General features: G+C 35.8%; 4 protein-coding genes across 5 annotated transcripts; 2 read left to right on the plus strand and 2 right to left on the minus strand.

Moving 5' to 3' along the window:
* Window positions 1–3,379: 3,379 nt before the first annotated feature.
* Window positions 3,380–10,363, plus strand: LOC125653825 (uncharacterized). 2 transcript variants are annotated; one of them, XM_056150256.1, is made up of 10 exons: window positions 3,380–3,819; window positions 4,533–4,625; window positions 5,372–5,462; window positions 5,696–5,915; window positions 6,167–6,704; window positions 6,886–7,072; window positions 7,230–7,487; window positions 8,506–8,677; window positions 9,119–9,267; window positions 9,489–10,363. In XM_056150256.1, exons 1-10 carry the CDS (start codon window positions 3,430–3,432, stop codon window positions 9,686–9,688), a joined length of 2,298 nt encoding a protein of 765 aa, XP_056006231.1. In that variant the 5' UTR covers window positions 3,380–3,429; the 3' UTR covers window positions 9,689–10,363. The 2 variants fall into 2 exon arrangements, with proteins under 2 accessions (XP_056006231.1, XP_048739432.1); XM_048883475.2 differs by lacking the exons at window positions 3,380–3,819; window positions 4,533–4,625 and adding an exon at window positions 4,810–4,966.
* LOC130050515 (uncharacterized) lies at window positions 10,360–11,765 on the minus strand. Its single transcript, XM_056150713.1, has 2 exons — window positions 11,443–11,765; window positions 10,360–10,579 (listed from the first exon to the last, which is right to left on the minus strand). Exons 1-2 carry the CDS (start codon window positions 11,658–11,660, stop codon window positions 10,360–10,362), a joined length of 438 nt encoding a protein of 145 aa, XP_056006688.1. The 5' UTR covers window positions 11,661–11,765.
* Window positions 11,766–17,176: 5,411 nt separating this feature from the next.
* Window positions 17,177–22,723, plus strand: LOC130046279 (uncharacterized). Its single transcript, XM_056150257.1, has 9 exons — window positions 17,177–17,326; window positions 17,732–17,822; window positions 18,056–18,275; window positions 18,527–19,064; window positions 19,246–19,432; window positions 19,590–19,847; window positions 20,866–21,037; window positions 21,479–21,627; window positions 21,849–22,723. The coding sequence occupies exons 2-9, from the start codon at window positions 17,750–17,752 to the stop codon at window positions 22,046–22,048; spliced, it is 1,797 nt and encodes a 598-aa protein (XP_056006232.1). The 5' UTR covers window positions 17,177–17,326; window positions 17,732–17,749; the 3' UTR covers window positions 22,049–22,723.
* LOC125659778 (uncharacterized) lies at window positions 22,720–24,125 on the minus strand. Its single transcript, XM_048891561.2, has 2 exons — window positions 23,803–24,125; window positions 22,720–22,939 (listed from the first exon to the last, which is right to left on the minus strand). The coding sequence occupies exons 1-2, from the start codon at window positions 24,018–24,020 to the stop codon at window positions 22,720–22,722; spliced, it is 438 nt and encodes a 145-aa protein (XP_048747518.2). The 5' UTR covers window positions 24,021–24,125.
* Between the last annotated feature and the right edge of the window lie 875 nt (window positions 24,126–25,000).

Below are 25,000 nucleotides of genomic sequence, written 5' to 3' on the forward strand. Positions count from 1 at the left end.
GCGAAACTGTCCCCTGCTACCTAACTGGTTACTGCGATCTCACTTCCGTGCATGTGTGAACAAAAAATCATAAAAGCAGCGCACAATGCCGTGGTTCAAGGTTTGGACAAATGACAGAATGAAAAAAAAAAAAAATAGTGGCTGGAAACTGCAGAGAAGATTTAATTAAGAAAGGTATAAAAAGGAATTTTTATTTTTCCTCAGCAGCATCAACTGTTGACAAGAGCTGCCGTTCTAATGAACGCACTAAATACCCGATAGACTCAAAATATCAAATACCTTAAAACTTATCAAAACATTATTCTTGTGATATTGCACTTAGAGAAGGAAATTGAACATTATTTCTTGGCTTTTTTAATTTTTTGTTTTTGTTTATTCTATTTCATTTAGATTATTATTACCCATTTTCCCCTTCTTTAAAGTTTTAGACATTTCGGGTATTTAGTGTATTCATTAAAATGGCAGCTCTTGTCAACAGTTGACGATGCTGAGGAAAAATAAAAATTCCTTTTTATACCTGAAAAATAAGTCGTGTAACGTCTACACGAAGAATAATATGTATACGGTGTGACCGTTGGGCCGAGCGAAGCATGTACGTAACTCCGTGTCCCGAGTGGTAATCATAATTCCGTAAAGTACGGTAGATTATGATTCTTTTATAAATATATATTTTGAATGAAATTTCCTTGCGCTAAACACCCAGTAACATCTCAATATTAAAGGAGTTTATATGGGGACAACAGTTTTACATGCAAGGCGACGTAAACTGTGCATTGTGACGTCACATTTAACCGACTTTTTTCTCTTTTTCAAAGCAAACAATTATAAACAACAATAATACATTCCGTATGCAACGAAAAAGGCAGTTAAAACCAAACAAAATTAACCAATAAATTCAAAATGGTTAAAAAGTAACCGTAATTTTATCGTATCTTCTTATTTAAAGAAACTCATGAACTCGTTCATCTATTTAGTCGTATTACGGTTTTATATGTATTTATTTGCTAAAACCTCTTACAATGATAATTATACTATTCACTTTGAACAAACTGAGTGTTTAAATTACGAATTGCACGTTAGAGTCTTCTATTATTGGCATTCAAAATAAAACACGAATAACTGTTGAAACAGGTAATGAAAAAATAAATGGCGGCGCCCATATGGATCACGAAAATTTCAGTGAACGTATATAGAGATGATCTCTTTTTCTTTTGCTGATTTTTTCTTTTATATACGTGTTACCTTTAGAGCCTTGCTTCGCGGACGGGCCTTCGGCCTTCGGCCCGTCCGAGCTTCGCTCGGTATTATTAAAATATGAGGAAGTAAGTAGCGTATAATTGATGTGGAATTTTAATTGACAGGTCCGAAATCTTCCATACTAGTCTGAATTTCGCTGCTGTCATAGGCGAGAAACGACTCCAGTGACCTGGACCGGTAAATGTCCCAGTAAAAATATACAAGTGAAATCGAGAGAACGATGACGTATATCTTTGTTATTTTAAGAACCAGTGACTTGAAATTTGGCATGCAAGTAGTTAAAACATTAATCTATGCAAGGAAAACGACAAATTACGCATAGCTTACCTAGTTTAAGATTTTTTAAGGCATTTGAAGCGAGTGGTTAGTTTTTTATCTGTGTCAGAGTTAGACCCCATTCTATATTTATGGTATCACAGAGTTCGGGCCCAAAACGGGCTTAGCCCCTGTGATAAGTACCAAGAACGCTGCAGGCACATATCAATGTTTTTCGGAGGCGACTGGCCAACCCTTAACATTAACTGTTATTTTCATGCATGCAAATGAAGATATATTGCGAGAATGGCCCCTCCACTATTTTTGATAGTACTATGTAGTAGTGAATGAGAAGATATTAATGCATGTAAGCTTGAAAGTTATGAATTGAAGCCCTGGAGCAAAGAATTACCCCTCCCAGCCTGAGGGAAAAAAATTGAGACAGCAAGTCTGCATTGACGAACACTATAACACCCCCCACCCCCACCCATGCACACACTAATTAAGGTTCTGAAGGTCTTTATCATGACTCATATTTTTATCATTGTCTGTCAGGAAATTTAAACAAGCCATGTGCAACTTACAACTTCTCCGACGAACCCCCTCCCCGCATCCCTAATATTACGGATCTGTCCCGATATGGAAAAATTCACAGGCATCTGAAGTATGGACACCCCCCCCCCTTCTGATTTTTTTGGGGCGGCGATTATTTCTCCGAAATGTATGGATTCCCCGTCTATTCCATCCTAATTTCGATTTATGTAATCGTAAACTTGCTTTTTTGTAAGCCTTAAATACCTTATACTGTTTATAATAAGTATATTCTATATTATACCGGTCCAGTAGAAGGCCAATCTCTAAAGCTTGTGAAAAGCGTGAAACAACTACATCAATCGAAATTGGGTTGAGAGAGACAAGGAATCCACACATTTTGGAGGCATTGTCACCGCAAAAAAAAAATCAGAAGGGGGGATTATAGTTATCAGGTGTCTGTGGAAAAAAATATGGGGGGATGGAGTCCCCTTTATTTTTTGTAGCATTTCCCCCCCCCCCCCCTAATGTTAGTAACTAAATTATATAGAATAAGATCAATTGTGGTTAATGGTCACCATTAAAATCATCCTTTTGCCTGTTATTTTTAATTCATCTCTGATGCTCTATCTTTCTATAAATAACTCTAAAGAATTCCAAACGTAATTTTAGAAGAGCATGCTAGCCAGTCAAAATCGCCCACGTATTCTGTGCGGTATCAGTACATAGCACTTCGTGGTATAAAACGGAAAATCCATTTTTTGTTGCAGTTTTCGGCGATAAGAGGCAATGAATGCAGTCATGTCATACATGGTTTTTAAGTTGAATGATTGTACAATACAACGGTAGTAAATACATTAGCATCGCATATTCCCTGGAGGCTCAAAAGGCCGACATTCTCAGGGGGTGCCATTCTGTGTCATTTGAAGCTAGGTACCTTGTGTTGTTATTAGTATACAGAGGTTATAAGTCATTTACAGAAACAAGTGCCTGTGTTACAACGCTCTGGCTGACGTTTAGTGCATTTGCAACGTCACGTTGTGAATAGTCAGCGTCAAGCATTCCGATACATCTGCCCAGTTGTTCTGTCGTCAGGCGACGCCTTACACGTTGAGGGGGCATTGTGTTGATAAACTTAGAGTGTCCGTGAAGCCGTTTTCAAAGTGCTTCTTTAAATATTGTTTATATAATAAAGAACAGAAAAAAACAAGTCTGATCACTCAGTGCTTTTTAATATGCGAGTTATTGCACGAAATGTCAAAATATTGCTAATCCACACCTTTACGATAACGAAAACGGGCTCTACCGGAAGTGACGCCAACTAACATCATTGGCGCCATTCTCAATGCAAAATTGGTAGAGCTCGGTAGTGATTATAACATCGAAATGGCTAGTAAGAATAAAGGACGGATGTGCGTTGTGGCAGGTTGTAACAAAAGACAAGCAGATGGAGTTTCGGTACATATTTTCCCAAAAGATCAGCGTCAGCGAGCAGCCTGGGTTCGTTTTGTAAAGCTAACAAGGGCAGACTGGCCTGGGCCATCGCAGTACACAGTGATTTGTAGCGAACATTTTAACGAGGATTGCTACGAGGCCCGTTTTGCGCTGATGAAAGACTTCGGCATTCCTGCGAATAAGTGTCTTCGTAAGGGATCTGTGCCATCGATATATCCTAAGCGGAAGAGGGATGAACTCAACGACGCCTTTCTTCAGTCTCCTCAGCTCACGACCCCCCCGCCCGAACGAAGAGCATATGCAAAGCGCGCAAAAAACATGGTAATTTTCTTTTCTGTTCTTCGTTGTTGTTGTTTTTTTAATCAAACACACTCAGAAGTATTATTCCCACAGCGATGCAGGTTTCAACTTAATAACTTTATAAACAATGTACATGTCTAGCTGAAAGTAGCCAATGTCTAATGCAATCATTTCCATTTACCATATGAAACAATATAAATCAATGTACAGTAACATGTTAAATACAAAGATGTCCTTTATTTTGACTTCATGAATTGCTGGACTTCACGCATCAGTGAGGCGAGACAGTGACACAGAAGTGCAGTGGGTACAATGCACCTGTCTCATAAGCAAATAGCATACCTATCTGATTATTTGTTGAATCTCATCTTCGTAATTAATTACTAATTTACTATACTTGCAAAAATTTGAGTGTAGGTAAATTTTTAGCTAAGGATCTATATGAGTTGCTTGTCAATTCATTATTCCTTTATTTAGACTATGGTGCTAAGTAAAACATTTTTTTTTTCATTAGGCAAAAAAAATTGAGATGGGATGCATGCTTATGTTTTGTACGTTTCTTGCTTCATTGTTGCTTTCATGCTCAGATTGAGGATTCGCGGGGGGGGGGGGGGGGGGGGGGGGGGGGGGGGGTCCAGATCCCCACCCAGAATTTCCTAGACTTAGTACTGCATTTCCTCAAGCCTCAAGGATGTGGTTACACTTGTAACAATTGTTGCATTGGTTCATTATAGATACTGACAGAGTTGCTGTGTGACAACAATACAGAAATACCAGTAGAGGAAGACCTACAAGAGCATGTTGAGAGTCAGCAAGCACCCATTCAGGTATTCCTGTTTACATAAATCAATTTAAACCAGGGTTTAAACTTAACACCTGTTCACTCACCAAATGCAAGTGAAATTTGGGTTGAGCGAGTACAATTGAAATCTTGGTAACCCACATGGCCAGTACATTTTCTTTTCAAAAAAGTATTTTATATCGGGTTCGGTATTGTGATAATCCATATTCATGAATACATTTTCCAAAATGATGCTTTAGAAATTTAACCAGTCCCATCGGACTGACTAAAACAGATGAATGTCAGTCCGCCAGACGTTTAACCAATCACAGACTGACGAGCATATATGTTAATTCCGAGCCCTGTCCATGGTTCGAGGAAAGTGAGGTTGGGATGCTTTGCTTGATGTTGATATGGAATGAACACTGATAAACATATATATATATTAATATTGATAGTGAGACTATTTTACATTATTTGAGTTGGTGGGCTACAAAATTCTTCGGTGGGTTCCGAAATAGCAAAATCCCGGAGCCCGCGTGACTAATGGTATAATTCTTAAAGTTTAAACTCTGTAGGAGAATTTCACAAATAACAATTTCCACATATTTCTATAACAATTGATTGGAAATGGTTATAGATCATGTTTGAAAATTGTCAAAACAGAAATCTGTTTTCAAATGTAGGTTAATAAATCAAACATTTCTGAAACAGTAAAACTAGTTAAAATTGTTTAAAAAGTGTTAGCATTTGCATATTCTACAGAATACTCAATATTTATATCTATTTTAGGAAGAGAGTAGCATATCAATGGCCTGTCAGACAGAAGAACCTAGGAAACGCAGTGTTAAGATCCAAGTGGCTGCAAAGAATAAAGAGAAAGGTCAAATTTAATGTTTACAGACAATAATATTATATCAGTGAATTGATTCTATGTACAGTTAATGTTTATTCATGTTTTTGTTACAATTAAAAAAAACCAGAAACACGATAAAAAGTTTTAGATAAAATAGAAATTTTAATACAAATCAATTCTCTCCTGTTTGTATTTTGTTACTCAAAAAAAAGTCACTTTTTACAATTGGGCAGATTGTTAATGGCCATTTTACTCTCCAGGGTTGCAAGTTAATCTCCAACCACGTGTTCGCAGCATTGGTGTACAATTTAATGGCAGGGATGACTTGCCCACTCCACAAGTACCACCAGCAGCAGTTCCTGTCCTGGATTTGTCAAGTGGGGGAGAGTCAATAGAGGAAGTAGGGAGTGAGGCTGCCTCACTGTATGAACCATCTAGTGGCTGTGCCAGTTCAGATGATTCTCATATCCATAATAATAAGTAAGCTCTATTTTGCATTCTGTGAGAATTCAAGTGTTTAGTTGAGGGGGGGAAATTAGCATTCTAAGTAAATTCAGATTGAAGTTGTAGAAATTTTTAAAAAAAATTGATTATGTAATTCTGAACTATTTTCTATTAAAACAAAACAACATTATATATCTATTGTTGAAAAAAGTGTCTGAAAAATCCTATCAGTTGAAGTACTAAGGAAAACCTAAGCTATATAATCAGTTTAATTTGAAATGTTTTAGCAATGAAAAGCCCTACAACCCACTGGATGAAGAAAAGTTTATAGTGTCCAGATCAAAGTTGTTGGAGCTATTCAGTAGCTGCAAGAGGTGCCATAGACACGCCACAGCCACTGTTCATCAGGTGATAGGGACGATGGCCAGGATTAGTGCAGAGTGTGAATTCTGTGGATTTACTTGGCAATGGAGTAGCCAGCCCTCCCTTGGAAACATTCCTGTAGGAAACCTCGGATTATCTGCCAGCATTCTGTTCTCTGGAGCCCTTGCTGCTAAAGTTCTGCGGGTTCTGCAGTTTATGGGAGTTGCAACCATAACAAGTAGAACATTTTATTCCCACCAGGCATCTGTGCTGTTTCCTGTCATTGCTCGTGTGTGGAACAGACACCAGGAGACGTATGCCAGGCAAGCGGTGGAACGAGGGGAGCCACTGATTGTTGGTGGAGATGGGCGAGCTGACTCCCCTGGTCACTGTGCCAAGTTTGGCTCCTACAGCACTATTGACCTTGAAAAAGGAATTGTGATTGACATCCAGCTAGTTCAGGTATTTGCATAAATGAATGAAAGGAAAGATTTGACATTAACTAGTCTTTATGTATGATATTTAAACATCTATTTTAAGAAGTTTATTTTGAAAGTTGTATTTGTGATTTCAAGTTCTTGATGTTGTGTGTGAGATGTGGTTTACTTTTTCTCCTTATTTATATTGTTATACAATTTTGTAGAGTAATGAAGTAAAAAATAGTAATGGTATGGAGAAAAGAGGTCTCGAGCGTGCTGTTGACTGGGTAAAAAATAACGATCTGGAGATAGGGACGATCGTGACTGACCGCCATCTACAAATCCAGAAGTGGATCAGGGAAAATTTACCCGAGACCACTCATTACTATGATGTGTGGCATGTTGCTAAAGGTAATATTTTTAATTGTTCACTCTGATTTATGCTCGCAACATTTACAGACATTTACTAGACACATAGCTATGCATGCTTAATTATTTGAAGTTTGGAGAGAACTGTAGAAAATATGCATTGAGAATTATCTGAGTTTGTCCTGTTTATTCAATGTAGGTTTAAAGAAAAAAGTCCTGGCTGCCGCCAAACAGAGTGAATGTGGACAGCTATCGAAGTGGAGCAGGAGCCTGACAAATCACCTATATTGGGTAGCAGCCTCTACACCTAATGGGGATGGGGACTTGATGTGGGCAAAGTGGGAATCCGTTGAAAACCATGTTCACAACAAGCATGAGGGACACAATGAGCTATTCCCATCGTGTGCCCATGGCATGCTTTATGGCGACGAACGAAAGAAGAAGTGGATAAAACCAGGTAGAACCACTTGTTAAAATTTTAGATCACCAAAGTTTACTCGAATGACCTATTGCAATTGGTCTGCGGTCATCGTCCTTCGTCATGCGTTAACAATTGAACATTTTTTACTTTTTGATGTCTACCATGCCAATTCTTTTCAACTTTGGTATGTAGCATTTTTTGAACAAGGTGGACATAAATTGTAAATTTAAGGATTCCTGCACTCCTGGAGTCTAAGGGGCAGGACAAAAACTGCCCAAATTTGACAAATTTTCTTTATATCCACATGTGTGTGAGAAAAACTAAATACATAGTAATGTAGTAATGTAGAACAGGAAAGCCTCTACCAAAATTTTAACTTTCATGATCCCCAGGGTAGGGGTTCTGACTCCAGGACAAGACCAAATTTGGTATAGAGTTTTAAACATTCAAAATACATCCTCTTTCATGCTATTGATACTAAATTGCAAATAACAGATATTTAGAATGATTGGGTAGCCCATTAAGTTGTAAATTTGATGATCCCTAGGTCAGGGGTTCAGGTCCTAAGGTGGGGCCATATAGTGAAAATGTATTAAATATTGGGAAATCTCCTCTACTCCCATATACATTCGCGAAAAACTAATTGCATGATTTTAACGTCTATGAAAATCTCTAACTTGTGAAGTTTATGACTCCTGGCCCTTTGGTGGGGGTCAATATGGACACGCAGTGAAAATGTATTAAATCTTAGACATTTTTCTTCTTCTACTTCCATACAGAACTGAGAAACACTAAAGGCATGATTATGATGTCCATAAAGCTTTCTACCTGTATTGTGAAATTCATGGGTTCAGGCACCCCGTATGGGCTATGATCCTTAGGTGCCCCATTAAGGCCTGTGGGCCTCTTGTTCTTTGCATAGGTCTGTTGATAATTAAACATTTTCTTTTGTTAGCATATTATGGTTTTTATAAAAGTGTTGAGCCTTATTAAAAACTGCGAATGTTTATCGATTTCATTTTTACTAATTTTTTCTTATATCATTTTCAAAAAGGATCAAAAGCAAGTGAGAAGATTAGTGACATCATCTTGTCCAATCAGATGAAAAGGGACATTCCCAAGCTATCCCCATTGTACCAGACATCACAGATAGAGGCATTCCATAGTACTGTCAACCACTTTGCCCCCAAAATGGTGGCCTTCTCTTACTATGGCATGTACTGCAGGTATGTTTATGCTTCAGAATTTTCATGAATGTTCAATAACCCATGCTGCTTGTATATTTTATGCAAGGCCAAATAAAATCAATTGATAGATCAACAACCCCTCCCGCCCCTCAAAAAAAGGGAGTCACCTCGATATTTTTTTTTATTTTCGCAAAATTTACAATTTCAAACAAACTTGCTTCCCAGTAACATGAGTGAATGATTAAAGTCACAGAATGTTGGTTTTGTATCTTCTACCAAGGATTCTTTGAATTTTAACTTGATTAACACTGTGATGTCTTTTGTCATTAATTTTTTTCTATCTTGGGAAATATATATTAAAAAATAAAATCCTTCCATCTGCCCCATATTTTTTGTGCTCCTGTATGATAATCTACTAATTAAGTTGAATTGACCAAAGCATGTTTAAGATAAGTAATTTTATAGCAATATTGTTTTAAGGTTGATCGTTGCTGCTCTTCATTTCAATGAAAATACGTCAAGAGTGCAGGCTGCTACAAAGGAAGGGAACATGCAGTTCAAGATCAGCTTTCCCAAGTTTAAGCATGGAGAGTACAGTGTGCGAAAGAGAACTGTAGATTCAACATATGGTACTACAACAATACTCCTTTCCTCTCCTCTTTTTCTCTCTCCCTCTCTTGACTAATGGGAATGCCTAAATAAAGTCTATATATATATATACCAATAAAATAGAAACAGTATAAAGAATTTAAAAAATTTAATTTGAATTTATGGAAAACAATGAGCACCTAGAAGAGTAGAAATTAAGATTCTCATATGACACAGTTATTGCATATTGACTTCATTTCAGGGTATGTAACTTCATTGATGACTGAGACATTCGCATCCATGGAAGCTTCAGTTGATGCTACATCACCCCATCAACCACCTGTCTCCTGCTTGCCAGAAATACAGCCACCACCACTTTGCAGTAACTTTGTGCATCCTGAAAAAAGTGAGGCAGTGCAGCATTTCAGATCTCGTTTTAGGAGGAAAGAGACACCAGTATAGAAGAGAAGTGTGATGAACATGTGCGATGAACAAAACTTTATCACGTCCATCATGTATATAGTTGTGTAGTATATTGCATATGTAAATAACTTAGTATTAGATTGCTTTATTTTTAGTGTCATAGTATGTAGCTATAGTGTAAATAATTCCCCTTGTATAGTCATTAAAGACATGGAAACATGTAAGCAGGGCCCACGTCCCATTCCTGGGTGCAGGATTTATTTTGTAGCTGATGCTTTCATTGATTTAAATTATTCTAATTAAAAAAATAGATATCTTTACAGATATTTTTTATTTTTAGTGTTCTTTTTCTTGCTTATGTTTTTAACTTTTGTATAATATTATAAATATTTTTTTCATCATGAGAAATATTGCTTTTTTTAAACTTTTTAAAAAATGTTTTACTTTGAGTCAAATTATGCTTACTCTTTCTGGGTCTTGATATCCGTGATACTCCTCTGAGCTGAATGTCTCACGGATCTTTGTTACTGCACAGGAGGGGAGGGGAACTCGAACACTCTTTCCTAAGTAGCCCCAACACCAACGAGCTAGTTGACGATATGCGGTATATCTGTTTCTCCTATGATAAAAATGTATAAATTGTTACACAACTGAATACACCACTTTTGTTGAATTCCTAATAATTATTGATAATAAAACGTCATTCTTACTCATTCATGCTGTTCTGTATATCCATACTGAGAACGATACTGGTAGTATGCAGTCTCCAGGACAAAGACGTCTAGACAAACAGTCTGGAATCCAGGATGTCTTGTAATGCAGGTTAAATCATCACTATAAGACTCAATTTTCTCGACAATCTGTGGAATTTCAGAGCAGCATTTGCTTTCTAATGCTGTGGGCATGGGTGTGCATGATCCACAATTGCACCTAAAATTGTAATTGCATTATCAACATGTATTACTGAATCATTAGTTAATGAAGTATTTGCTATGAATTAATTTCCTGAAGACAAATAGAAAAGCAGGTAAAATATTACATGGCAGCTTAATTACATGATTACCAGGTGCAGCACTCTCTTTATTTAGCAATTTCCTTGATGTCAATACAACACATTGTAAACAAAAAAATAATTCTTAAACTGATCCTTCAGTATTTTGATTGTTGAGGATTATTTTAAAAGTTGTTGAGCAACATTTATCCAATCATCAGAATAAAATAAAAGTTAACAAGGATCAAAATAATAATGGATTGGCGATCGAATTCCAAATTGTAAAGTCATCATACTTATCCACGGGGTTTTGACACAGTATGAGCAAATGGGTACTATTATACTATAATATATACCCATTTCCTCATATTTTGTCAAAACCCTGTTATCTACATGTATGTTTCAATGCACACAGGGTAGTGGACAGTTAACAACACAGAAGAAATTTTCTTTTCATTAACATTCTTAAAATGATTGACTTTTTGTTATGAACTCTAATCAGGACAGTGTTGTGGTCACTTCAAAGTAAAAACACGTTCAAAAATTGTCATGCGACTTCTTGGCTACGCCACTACACTTAACAAATTCAATCTAATCTAGCTTAATCAAGCTATTATAATTACGTTTATAATGAGAGCTAAATGAAGAAACTGCTGGACCTGATCAATGGCCAAACGTTTTCAATAGCGTGGATACAATTATTTTTTTTCTACACGCATAAGCTGTGAAGTTATAAAGTTTATAGATATATTTTATCAATTTAATTAAATGGGTAACAAATAAAAGATAGGGAAAGTTGTACCAATCTGTATTTTCTAGTCTGTGCTGGTCGTCGACTTCGTCTTCGCTTGAACCATCCGATTCGCTAAGATCAGTCGCTTCAGGTTCAAACCGATATGGGACTATGTCCTGCTGATGTTCCTCGTGTTCTTCTTCGAAGGATGATATCTCAAATGACATGTGTAGGTCAATATCCGACGAAGAATCCGAGGTTACGCTGTTATCGTTTACAGTTGCCATTTCAAAGCTGATGTAAAGTGACGTCACGCAAGTATTTTGCTAATAATAGTACAACCGGAAGTTGCCTTGATTGGTTTTAATCAGGTGCGAAAATCGACAACTTTGAACGGGTTATTCTACACCAATTAATCAAAACTTTGACTTTGACTTCACGGACTCTTTAATGTAAACACTCAAGTGAGTTTGAAATTTTAGAAAGAATCAGACACCGATGCCTGCGTGAAAATCGTGCAATGGTAGCAAAAGCATAAACTGTAATGAGAAACGCATTTCCCATGAATCTCACTATTCGCAACTTTAGGACTAGGCTATTGCGCATGCGCTAATTCTCACCTTCACCTTCTGCATCCAACATGGCGCAAAGTTTGACAGTCTTTTTCGTAAGTAATATTTATCATTTCGTTAGTGGTTTATTTCACTGAAAGTACATTTTTAAACAAACGGATCATAAATGCCCTTTCAAGATGGATATCCTACAACATTTCTGACCTAAAACACTGCTTTTAAATGCAGTTTCACATACAGAACAAGCATGAGAATTAGTAGGTCGGTTAGCTCTAAGTATAAATTGGTGGTATCGATATGTTAAATGTTTCAGGACAATTTAATTTGCATGTTATTTATTCAAATGGTTTATTACAGGCACTCAATCGTCATGTTTTATTTTAGCAGGTCAAGCTATATCTGTATATTACATTGTGTAGAGTGATAAGTAAGTAAATTTTATTTAAACTCGGCACTGTATACAATAGTAACAAATAACATGAGCTCTACAGAGCTCGTAAACTGACTAGGACAGACAAAACAAAATATCACAAGGTAAGCATACAAAAAACACAGATATAGCCTACATATATTTACATGCATACTCACTATTCCATTATTTTGTTGATCACCATTGATTCATATACTGTCTAGCTATTCAGTATCATACTGTATAGCTAGACAGTATATGAATCAATGGTGATCAACAAAATAATGGAATAGTAATCAGATTCCACATCATACTAATTCATGCTTCAATGCACACAGGGTAGTGGACAGTTCACAACACAAAAGAAATTCCCTCATCTTGAAAATTCTTATAACAACATACTACGTAGTATTGTTATCAATTCTAGAACAATGTTGTGGTTTAAAAGCTCAAGAAATAAACATATTTAAAAATTATTATGCGACTTTCTGGGTACGCCATTGCACTTAGAAATTCAATCTTATTTAGTCTAAACTAGCTTAAAGTTCTATATTGTCATAAATTACTGTGCTGATCAGTAAATTTTATTTTAATTTGTGTCATTTTTTGTAAGTGACAGTGCTTTCTACTGTAGTGTTTGGGATAAAAGAAGGCAGTGACCAGTGCTCAGTTCCTGTAAGAATATACACAATGTGGATGGTACTTGAAAAGTTATTATGCTGGAGTTGGTTGGTTGAAAGTTCTACAGTTTGTATACAAGTATATTTGTAGACACATACTTATACAACAAGCTACTTCACACAGAAGCAAGTAGACATAAAGATCAAACAGAATTTTTACATTTCTTCAATGATAGCAGATGGAATTAAAAATTCTAGCCTATTACAATGAATATTCGTTCCCCTCCACATATGTATTTTCATGTCTGTATGTTTGAATATGGTATTACATGTTAAGTAGGGTAAATCCAGTATGATATACATGTATGAATATATCACAAAGCCAAAAGAGTATACTCAACTAATTTCTTCAATTCTTTAGGAGTATGTTGAATATTGCTTTGTTAAACATGTACACTAAACAATATTCATATACTCCTGAAGAATCGAAGAAACTAGTTGAGTACACTCTATCGACTTTGTGATATTTCTTTTTATTATACTACTACTTGTGTAGATATTTTTATACCTATCTCTGGATGATATATACAAACACACACACACTTAAATATTTATACAAAATGTACCTGATCCCACCTCTAGTATATCTAGGGGTTCGTGTTTGCCCAACTCTCTATATTGTATTGCTTATAGGAGTTATGAGATTGATCACTGTTCATTGTCTTTGCCTTTCTTGAATACTCGTGTGTGCGAGACATCTAGTTTCAATTTTCAATGAATATATTTACTTAAGGAATATTCTATCAAAGATATGCAGGTGGAAAAATGTATTTCAGTCTTATCATGCTTATTGTAGAGAACAGAGGATCCCTACCCTCAATGGTGTCCTTCGGATTGAGCTGATGCAAGTGTCTTTAAATCTTACATCTGAGTCATGGCTTCAAGTAAGTTTTTAAAATTGAATTTCAAGTTTGTAACACATATATATGTGCAGTCATCAGTTCTTGGTCTGAGTTATTTAATCTGAGATTCCTCTGACCATTTACCTCCACTTATATATATACATGACTGGGTCCATCACTTCTTTATATATATATATATAAAACTACAAGTAAAAGTTGGGGGAATGTCAGATTAGCCTGAGCTGAAGACTTATTGAAATTGTCATTTACTGCTTTTTGAATTTCTACTTCCTCTCCAAAATTAAGAAGTCAAGTTCAAAACCAAACTTACCATATTGTAAATAAAGGGGATGAAAGGTCTACACAGAAAAGGAGTATTAACAGGGTTTGACATTTACTTTTTTTAGCACTAGACCAGTCGGGCTACTTTAAATGATTTTTGCTAGACCTGACCTTACATCCACTTGCCCCGACCAACTTTCCAGAAACTGATAGTTTCTCCATATTTAAATGTACTGAATTCAAATGACAAACATTAAGTTTGCATGAACTAAAACGTACTTAATTGTCTCAAAATAGAGTTTTAGTCTCGTCATTCAATTTAACGCTTTCATTTTTCAAACACATTTTCTGTTTCTTTAAATTCTACCCGACATGGAAATTCTCTAGTCAATTTAAAATAAAATGGCCTCAACCGTTTTTTAAATCTCTATTTCATAAGTCTTGCTTGGTTTCTTCCCAACCTTTTACTTTTTATGCCCCCGAGATCAAAGATCGGGGGGCATATTGTTTTTGTCCTTTCTGTCATTCTGTGTGAAACTTTAACCTTGCTAATAACTTTTGAACAGTAAGTGATAGAGCTTTGATATTTCACATGAGTATTCCTTATGACAAGACCTTTCCGTGGGTACCAACATTTTTGACCCTGTGACCTTGACCTTGGGGTTTGACCTACTTTTTGAAAACTTTAACCTTGCTAATAACTTTTGAACACTAAGAGATAAAGCTTTGATATTTCACATGAGTATTCCTTGTTACAAAATCTTTCCGTTGGTATTGAACCTTTTGACCTTGACATTTGACCTACTTTAATTTTTTTTTTTACATTGGTCATAACTTCTAAATGGTAAATATTAGAGCTTTCATATTGTACATGAGCATTTCTTTTGACAAGATCTTTCTACTGGTACCAAGATATTTGCCCTAGTGACCTTGGCCATCTTCGGAATTGGCCATTATCGGGGGCATTTGTGTTTCACAAACACATCTTGTTTTCTCTTAGGACATCTTTCCTTGAGGACGAAAAGTCGTATTTGAATATATAGACATTCCCGCACATATGTCAACACCGAAAAATGACTGTTTACGATTAATTTGATAAACACTTTCTTATATTTGATTCAAATAAACTGGGTTTTTCAAAAAATGAAAATAAATTCATCTAAAACATAACTTTACACACATTAACATTGAGTAGATGTCGTAAAACATCACTTCTAACTGCGACTTATTTATTAGAACTAAAAATAGAGATTGTGTCATCATGCGGTTCAAAATTAAGAATAAAATATCTTATGGTTTAAAGTAAAGTTTCTTGTTTATTTTTTCAACACGACCAGTCGGACTAGTAAATCGACATTTTACCCGACTGGACCTATCATTTAGTAGACTCAGTCGGTCGGACGTGCCTTAGTGTCAAACCCTGATTAAGAACAAATATTGAACATTATATCTGCATTAAATATATTCCCATAACCATTTCATTTCAATCTTCATTAACTCTAGTGTCAGTCTATTGTCTAATATTAATGGATAGTTTTTAACACGGATGCTACACTCTTGTAGATTTCAGGGATTGATAGAGTCATAAATAATGAGGTCCATTTACATTTACAAATGTTAGATGATTCTGAAAATCCTTAAAAAGTCCTAATTTCCCCACTCAATTCCTATTTTTAAAAAAATATATTTCTAGTCTAGCAATTTTGAAAATACATTCAAGCTAAATTTGACCAGTGAATTCATGTTTCAAGCTGTTTATTGCTTTTGGCTTTGTGACAAAGATGTGTCAGACTATTTAGGTTATTGCCAAATGCCAATAATAGCTGGAAGACACCCTACCTGCATGGAGAGTATTTTTTGTGAGTTTAATTTATTGTCAAAATTGTAAGACCATTTAAATGTCTAAAACTGCCCTAATTTAGTTATGAAATTCCAAATTTTAGCCCAGAATTTTCGTAATTTTAGTCCTAAAATTAACCCCTCTGTTGTCCAAGAGTGCTGGACAGCCTGTTGAAAGTACCGATCAGGATGAATATCTGACATCATATGGACTTCACAGACGACTTATAGTAGGTGATGGGAATTGTCTCTTTAGGTCTGTTAGTCTTGCCCTCTATAGAAAACAAAATGATCACCAAGAGCTATGAAATGCAGCAATACATGAAACTGAACAAAATTTGGATACCTTAGTTTCATATGTTTTCTTTCATTCTAATGGTAATCTTATGACTTATCCAGAAATTCAACAGGTACTGAATAATCTTAGGCAGTGAGGCACTTTTGCAGGGCAGGAATCAGTTTCGGCAATGTCTAGACATTTTGGGATCAATTTATTAGTAACTGTTGGTGGTGATCAGGATAATAAAGTTGTGACTCTTGAACATGACTTTGGAAACTCAAATTCTAGAATTCATTTGATTTGGATGGGGGTAGGGGTGGGCATTCTGAAGGAGTGACTGAAACATCACCATCAGACAATTAGAGAGAACCATTATCATAAGGATTCAAAAGTAATTGTTGCTGAAATTTTTACCATTCTGCATGTAGGAAATTTGACAAGGTGGACAAAACAAAACTGGAACTTAAAGATGATAAATAAGATGGGTATTCCATTTTATTATCAGATATACATGTACATGCATGTCTATTCCTTTCAATGTCATGCATAATGCAAGTATGGATAATGTCTTAAATAGACTATAGACAATGGGGAAGGGTATATGAAAAACATTTTCTGTAGTTCAATCATGTTCAGTTTTCATCTAACAGTTTGTTTCAGTTAAAATTTTTCAGTTTGTTTTATTGTAGGTATTTGTGTACTGCCTGTCTATCAATGTAAATGTTTATTGCTTAAAAGATTTCAAGGAGACCATTCTAGCAGTATGTGCTATTAAATTTCAATTTTTTAACTGATTGACAACTGTAACAGGCACCAAGTCAGTCCAGTAGTAGACTCACAATGGCAGATGATCTTATCCGGCAGCTCTATGCCAGTGTCTCATTGCATATTCATGAATACATTTTCCAAAATGATGCTTTAGAAATTTAACCAGTCCCATCGGACTGACTAAAACAGATGAATGTCAGTCCGCCAGACGTTTAACCAATCACAGACTGACGAGCATATATGTTAATTCCGAGCCCTGTCCATGGTTCGAGGAAAGTGAGGTTGGGATGCTTTGCTTGATGTTGATATGGAATGAACACTGATAAACATATATATATATTAATATTGATAGTGAGACTATTTTACATTATTTGAGTTGGTGGGCTACAAAATTCTTCGGTGGGTTCCGAAATAGCAAAATCCCGGAGCCCGCGTGACTAATGGTATAATTCTTAAAGTTTAAACTCTGTAGGAGAATTTCACAAATAACAATTTCCACATATTTCTATAACAATTGATTGGAAATGGTTATAGATCATGTTTGAAAATTGTCAAAACAGAAATCTGTTTTCAAATGTAGGTTAATAAATCAAACATTTCTGAAACAGTAAAACTAGTTAAAATTGTTTAAAAAGTGTTAGCATTTGCATATTCTACAGAATACTCAATATTTATATCTATTTTAGGAAGAGAGTAGCATATCAATGGCCTGTCAGACAGAAGAACCTAGGAAACGCAGTGTTAAGATCCAAGTGGCTGCAAAGAATAAAGAGAAAGGTCAAATTTAATGTTTACAGACAATAATATTATATCAGTGAATTGATTCTATGTACAGTTAATGTTTATTCATGTTTTTGTTACAATTAAAAAAAACCAGAAACACGATAAAAAGTTTTAGATAAAATAGAAATTTTAATACAAATCAATTCTCTCCTGTTTGTATTTTGTTACTCAAAAAAAAGTCACTTTTTACAATTGGGCAGATTGTTAATGGCCATTTTACTCTCCAGGGTTGCAAGTTAATCTCCAACCACGTGTTCGCAGCATTGGTGTACAATTTAATGGCAGGGATGACTTGCCCACTCCACAAGTACCACCAGCAGCAGTTCCTGTCCTGGATTTGTCAAGTGGGGGAGAGTCAATAGAGGAAGTAGGGAGTGAGGCTGCCTCACTGTATGAACCATCTAGTGGCTGTGCCAGTTCAGATGATTCTCATATCCATAATAATAAGTAAGCTCTATTTTGCATTCTGTGAGAATTCAAGTGTTTAGTTGAGGGGGGGAAATTAGCATTCTAAGTAAATTCAGATTGAAGTTGTAGAAATTTTTAAAAAAAATTGATTATGTAATTCTGAACTATTTTCTATTAAAACAAAACAACATTATATATCTATTGTTGAAAAAAGTGTCTGAAAAATCCTATCAGTTGAAGTACTAAGGAAAACCTAAGCTATATAATCAGTTTAATTTGAAATGTTTTAGCAATGAAAAGCCCTACAACCCACTGGATGAAGAAAAGTTTATAGTGTCCAGATCAAAGTTGTTGGAGCTATTCAGTAGCTGCAAGAGGTGCCATAGACACGCCACAGCCACTGTTCATCAGGTGATAGGGACGATGGCCAGGATTAGTGCAGAGTGTGAATTCTGTGGATTTACTTGGCAATGGAGTAGCCAGCCCTCCCTTGGAAACATTCCTGTAGGAAACCTCGGATTATCTGCCAGCATTCTGTTCTCTGGAGCCCTTGCTGCTAAAGTTCTGCGGGTTCTGCAGTTTATGGGAGTTGCAACCATAACAAGTAGAACATTTTATTCCCACCAGGCATCTGTGCTGTTTCCTGTCATTGCTCGTGTGTGGAACAGACACCAGGAGACGTATGCCAGGCAAGCGGTGGAACGAGGGGAGCCACTGATTGTTGGTGGAGATGGGCGAGCTGACTCCCCTGGTCACTGTGCCAAGTTTGGCTCCTACAGCACTATTGACCTTGAAAAAGGAATTGTGATTGACATCCAGCTAGTTCAGGTATTTGCATAAATGAATGAAAGGAAAGATTTGACATTAACTAGTCTTTATGTATGATATTTAAACATCTATTTTAAGAAGTTTATTTTGAAAGTTGTATTTGTGATTTCAAGTTCTTGATGTTGTGTGTGAGATGTGGTTTACTTTTTCTCCTTATTTATATTGTTATACAATTTTGTAGAGTAATGAAGTAAAAAATAGTAATGGTATGGAGAAAAGAGGTCTCGAGCGTGCTGTTGACTGGGTAAAAAATAACGATCTGGAGATAGGGACGATCGTGACTGACCGCCATCTACAAATCCAGAAGTGGATCAGGGAAAATTTACCCGAGACCACTCATTACTATGATGTGTGGCATGTTGCTAAAGGTAATATTTTTAATTGTTCACTCTGATTTATGCTCGCAACATTTACAGACATTTACTAGACACATAGCTATGCATGCTTAATTATTTGAAGTTTGGAGAGAACTGTAGAAAATATGCATTGAGAATTATCTGAGTTTGTCCTGTTTATTCAATGTAGGTTTAAAGAAAAAAGTCCTGGCTGCCGCCAAACAGAGTGAATGTGGACAGCTATCGAAGTGGAGCAGGAGCCTGACAAATCACCTATATTGGGTAGCAGCCTCTACACCTAATGGGGATGGGGACTTGATGTGGGCAAAGTGGGAATCCGTTGAAAACCATGTTCACAACAAGCATGAGGGACACAATGAGCTATTCCCATCGTGTGCCCATGGCATGCTTTATGGCGACGAACGAAAGAAGAAGTGGATAAAACCAGGTAGAACCACTTGTTAAAATTTTAGATCACCAAAGTTTACTCGAATGACCTATTGCAATTGGTCTGCGGTCATCGTCCTTCGTCATGCGTTAACAATTGAACATTTTTTACTTTTTGATGTCTACCATGCCAATTCTTTTCAACTTTGGTATGTAGCATTTTTTGAACAAGGTGGACATAAATTGTAAATTTAAGGATTCCTGCACTCCTGGAGTCTAAGGGGCAGGACAAAAACTGCCCAAATTTGACAAATTTTCTTTATATCCACATGTGTGTGAGAAAAACTAAATACATAGTAATGTAGTAATGTAGAACAGGAAAGCCTCTACCAAAATTTTAACTTTCATGATCCCCAGGGTAGGGGTTCTGACTCCAGGACAAGACCAAATTTGGTATAGAGTTTTAAACATTCAAAATACATCCTCTTTCATGCTATTGATACTAAATTGCAAATAACAGATATTTAGAATGATTGGGTAGCCCATTAAGTTGTAAATTTGATGATCCCTAGGTCAGGGGTTCAGGTCCTAAGGTGGGGCCATATAGTGAAAATGTATTAAATATTGGGAAATCTCCTCTACTCCCATATACATTCGCGAAAAACTAATTGCATGATTTTAACGTCTATGAAAATCTCTAACTTGTGAAGTTTATGACTCCTGGCCCTTTGGTGGGGGTCAATATGGACACGCAGTGAAAATGTATTAAATCTTAGACATTTTTCTTCTTCTACTTCCATACAGAACTGAGAAACACTAAAGGCATGATTATGATGTCCATAAAGCTTTCTACCTGTATTGTGAAATTCATGGGTTCAGGCACCCCGTATGGGCTATGATCCTTAGGTGCCCCATTAAGGCCTGTGGGCCTCTTGTTCTTTGCATAGGTCTGTTGATAATTAAACATTTTCTTTTGTTAGCATATTATGGTTTTTATAAAAGTGTTGAGCCTTATTAAAAACTGCGAATGTTTATCGATTTCATTTTTACTAATTTTTTCTTATATCATTTTCAAAAAGGATCAAAAGCAAGTGAGAAGATTAGTGACATCATCTTGTCCAATCAGATGAAAAGGGACATTCCCAAGCTATCCCCATTGTACCAGACATCACAGATAGAGGCATTCCATAGTACTGTCAACCACTTTGCCCCCAAAATGGTGGCCTTCTCTTACTATGGCATGTACTGCAGGTATGTTTATGCTTCAGAATTTTCATGAATGTTCAATAACCCATGCTGCTTGTATATTTTATGCAAGGCCAAATAAAATCAATTGATAGATCAACAACCCCTCCCGCCCCTCAAAAAAAGGGAGTCACCTCGATATTTTTTTTTATTTTCGCAAAATTTACAATTTCAAACAAACTTGCTTCCCAGTGACATGAGTGAATGATTAAAGTCACAGAATGTTGGTTTTGTATCTTCTACCAAGGATTCTTTGAATTTTAACTTGATTAACACTGTGATGTCTTTTGTCATTAATTTTTTTCTATCTTGGGAAATATATATTAAAAAATAAAATCCTTCCATCTGCCCCATATTTTTTGTGCTCCTGTATGATAATCTACTAATTAAGTTGAATTGACCAAAGCATGTTTAAGATAAGTAATTTTATAGCAATATTGTTTTAAGGTTGATCGTTGCTGCTCTTCATTTCAATGAAAATACGTCAAGAGTGCAGGCTGCTACAAAGGAAGGGAACATGCAGTTCAAGATCAGCTTTCCCAAGTTTAAGCATGGAGAGTACAGTGTGCGAAAGAGAACTGTAGATTCAACATATGGTACTACAACAATACTCCTTTCCTCTCCTCTTTTTCTCTCTCCCTCTCTTGACTAATGGGAATGCCTAAATAAAGTCTATATATATATATACCAATAAAATAGAAACAGTATAAAGAATTTAAAAAATTTAATTTGAATTTATGGAAAACAATGAGCACCTAGAAGAGTAGAAATTAAGATTCTCATATGACACAGTTATTGCATATTGACTTCATTTCAGGGTATGTAACTTCATTGATGACTGAGACATTCGCATCCATGGAAGCTTCAGTTGATGCTACATCACCCCATCAACCACCTGTCTCCTGCTTGCCAGAAATACAGCCACCACCACTTTGCAGTAACTTTGTGCATCCTGAAAAAAGTGAGGCAGTGCAGCATTTCAGATCTCGTTTTAGGAGGAAAGAGACACCAGTATAGAAGAGAAGTGTGATGAACATGTGCGATGAACAAAACTTTATCACGTCCATCATGTATATAGTTGTGTAGTATATTGCATATGTAAATAACTTAGTATTAGATTGCTTTATTTTTAGTGTCATAGTATGTAGCTATAGTGTAAATAATTCCCCTTGTATAGTCATTAAAGACATGGAAACATGTAAGCAGGGCCCACGTCCCATTCCTGGGTGCAGGATTTATTTTGTAGCTGATGCTTTCATTGATTTAAATTATTCTAATTAAAAAAATAGATATCTTTACAGATATTTTTTATTTTTAGTGTTCTTTTTCTTGCTTATGTTTTTAACTTTTGTATAATATTATAAATATTTTTTTCATCATGAGAAATATTGCTTTTTTTAAACTTTTTAAAAAATGTTTTACTTTGAGTCAAATTATGCTTACTCTTTCTGGGTCTTGATATCCGTGATACTCCTCTGAGCTGAATGTCTCACGGATCTTTGTTACTGCACAGGAGGGGAGGGGAACTCGAACACTCTTTCCTAAGTAGCCCCAACACCAACGAGCTAGTTGACGATATGCGGTATATCTGTTTCTCCTATGATAAAAATGTATAAATTGTTACACAACTGAATACACCACTTTTGTTGAATTCCTAATAATTATTGATAATAAAACGTCATTCTTACTCATTCATGCTGTTCTGTATATCCATACTGAGAACGATACTGGTAGTATGCAGTCTCCAGGACAAAGACGTCTAGACAAACAGTCTGGAATCCAGGATGTCTTGTAATGCAGGTTAAATCATCACTATAAGACTCAATTTTCTCGACAATCTGTGGAATTTCAGAGCAGCATTTGCTTTCTAATGCTGTGGGCATGGGTGTGCATGATCCACAATTGCACCTAAAATTGTAATTGCATTATCAACATGTATTACTGAATCATTAGTTAATGAAGTATTTGCTATGAATTAATTTCCTGAAGACAAATAGAAAAGCAGGTAAAATATTACATGGCAGCTTAATTACATGATTACCAGGTGCAGCACTCTCTTTATTTAGCAATTTCCTTGATGTCAATACAACACATTGTAAACAAAAAAATAATTCTTAAACTGATCCTTCAGTATTTTGATTGTTGAGGATTATTTTAAAAGTTGTTGAGCAACATTTATCCAATCATCAGAATAAAATAAAAGTTAACAAGGATCAAAATAATAATGGATTGGCGATCGAATTCCAAATTGTAAAGTCATCATACTTATCCACGGGGTTTTGACACAGTATGAGCAAATGGGTACTATTATACTATAATATATACCCATTTCCTCATATTTTGTCAAAACCCTGTTATCTACATGTATGTTTCAATGCACACAGGGTAGTGGACAGTTAACAACACAGAAGAAATTTTCTTTTCATTAACATTCTTAAAATGATTGACTTTTTGTTATGAACTCTAATCAGGACAGTGTTGTGGTCACTTCAAAGTAAAAACACGTTCAAAAATTGTCATGCGACTTCTTGGCTACGCCACTACACTTAACAAATTCAATCTAATCTAGCTTAATCAAGCTATTATAATTACGTTTATAATGAGAGCTAAATGAAGAAACTGCTGGACCTGATCAATGGCCAAACGTTTTCAATAGCGTGGATACAATTATTTTTTTTCTACACGCATAAGCTGTGAAGTTATAAAGTTTATAGATATATTTTATCAATTTAATTAAATGGGTAACAAATAAAAGATAGGGAAAGTTGTACCAATCTGTATTTTCTAGTCTGTGCTGGTCGTCGACTTCGTCTTCGCTTGAACCATCCGATTCGCTAAGATCAGTCGCTTCAGGTTCAAACCGATATGGGACTATGTCCTGCTGATGTTCCTCGTGTTCTTCTTCGAAGGATGATATCTCAAATGACATGTGTAGGTCAATATCCGACGAAGAATCCGAGGTTACGCTGTTATCGTTTACAGTTGCCATTTCAAAGCTGATGTAAAGTGACGTCACGCAAGTATTTTGCTAATAATAGTACAACCGGAAGTTGCCTTGATTGGTTTTAATCAGGTGCGAAAATCGACAACTTTGAACGGGTTATTCTACACCAATTAATCAAAACTTTGACTTTGACTTCACGGACTCTTTAATGTAAACACTCAAGTGAGTTTGAAATTTTAGAAAGAATCAGACACCGATGCCTGCGTGAAAATCGTGCAATGGTAGCAAAAGCATAAACTGTAATGAGAAACGCATTTCCCATGAATCTCACTATTCGCAACTTTAGGACTAGGCTATTGCGCATGCGCTAATTCTCACCTTCACCTTCTGCATCCAACATGGCGCAAAGTTTGACAGTCTTTTTCGTAAGTAATATTTATCATTTCGTTAGTGGTTTATTTCACTGAAAGTACATTTTTAAACAAACGGATCATAAATGCCCTTTCAAGATGGATATCCTACAACATTTCTGACCTAAAACACTGCTTTTAAATGCAGTTTCACATACAGAACAAGCATGAGAATTAGTAGGTCGGTTAGCTCTAAGTATAAATTGGTGGTATCGATATGTTAAATGTTTCAGGACAATTTAATTTGCATGTTATTTATTCAAATGGTTTATTACAGGCACTCAATCGTCATGTTTTATTTTAGCAGGTCAAGCTATATCTGTATATTACATTGTGTAGAGTGATAAGTAAGTAAATTTTATTTAAACTCGGCACTGTATACAATAGTAACAAATAACATGAGCTCTACAGAGCTCGTAAACTGACTAGGACAGACAAAACAAAATATCACAAGGTAAGCATACAAAAAACACAGATATAGCCTACATATATTTACATGCATACTCACTATTCCATTATTTTGTTGATCACCATTGATTCATATACTGTCTAGCTATTCAGTATCATACTGTATAGCTAGACAGTATATGAATCAATGGTGATCAACAAAATAAT

The sequence above is a fragment of the Ostrea edulis genome, chromosome 9 (genome assembly GCF_947568905.1).
Source record: "Ostrea edulis chromosome 9, xbOstEdul1.1, whole genome shotgun sequence".
Taxonomy (NCBI): domain Eukaryota; kingdom Metazoa; phylum Mollusca; class Bivalvia; order Ostreida; family Ostreidae; genus Ostrea; species Ostrea edulis.

Bases quoted from the DNA above. Each gene is read 5' to 3' on its own strand.
- LOC125653825 (XM_056150256.1), top strand. From the start codon at position 3,430: ATGGCTAGTAAGAATAAAGGACGGATGTGCGTTGTGGCAGGTTGTAAC. The intron at 5,916-6,166 runs GTAAGCTCTATT...GAAATGTTTTAG, and splicing joins TCTCATATCCATAATAATAA to CAATGAAAAGCCCTACAACC. The intron at 8,678-9,118 runs GTATGTTTATGC...TATTGTTTTAAG, and splicing joins TACTATGGCATGTACTGCAG to GTTGATCGTTGCTGCTCTTC.
- LOC130050515 (XM_056150713.1), bottom strand. From the start codon at position 11,660: ATGGCAACTGTAAACGATAACAGCGTAACCTCGGATTCTTCGTCGGAT. The intron at 10,580-11,442 runs GTACAACTTTCC...TTACAATTTTAG, and splicing joins AGACTAGAAAATACAGATTG to GTGCAATTGTGGATCATGCA.
- LOC130046279 (XM_056150257.1), top strand. From the start codon at position 17,750: ATGGCCTGTCAGACAGAAGAACCTAGGAAACGCAGTGTTAAGATCCAA. The intron at 19,065-19,245 runs GTATTTGCATAA...ACAATTTTGTAG, and splicing joins TTGACATCCAGCTAGTTCAG to AGTAATGAAGTAAAAAATAG. The intron at 19,848-20,865 runs GTAGAACCACTT...ATTTTCAAAAAG, and splicing joins GAAGAAGTGGATAAAACCAG to GATCAAAAGCAAGTGAGAAG.
- LOC125659778 (XM_048891561.2), bottom strand. From the start codon at position 24,020: ATGGCAACTGTAAACGATAACAGCGTAACCTCGGATTCTTCGTCGGAT. The intron at 22,940-23,802 runs GTACAACTTTCC...TTACAATTTTAG, and splicing joins AGACTAGAAAATACAGATTG to GTGCAATTGTGGATCATGCA.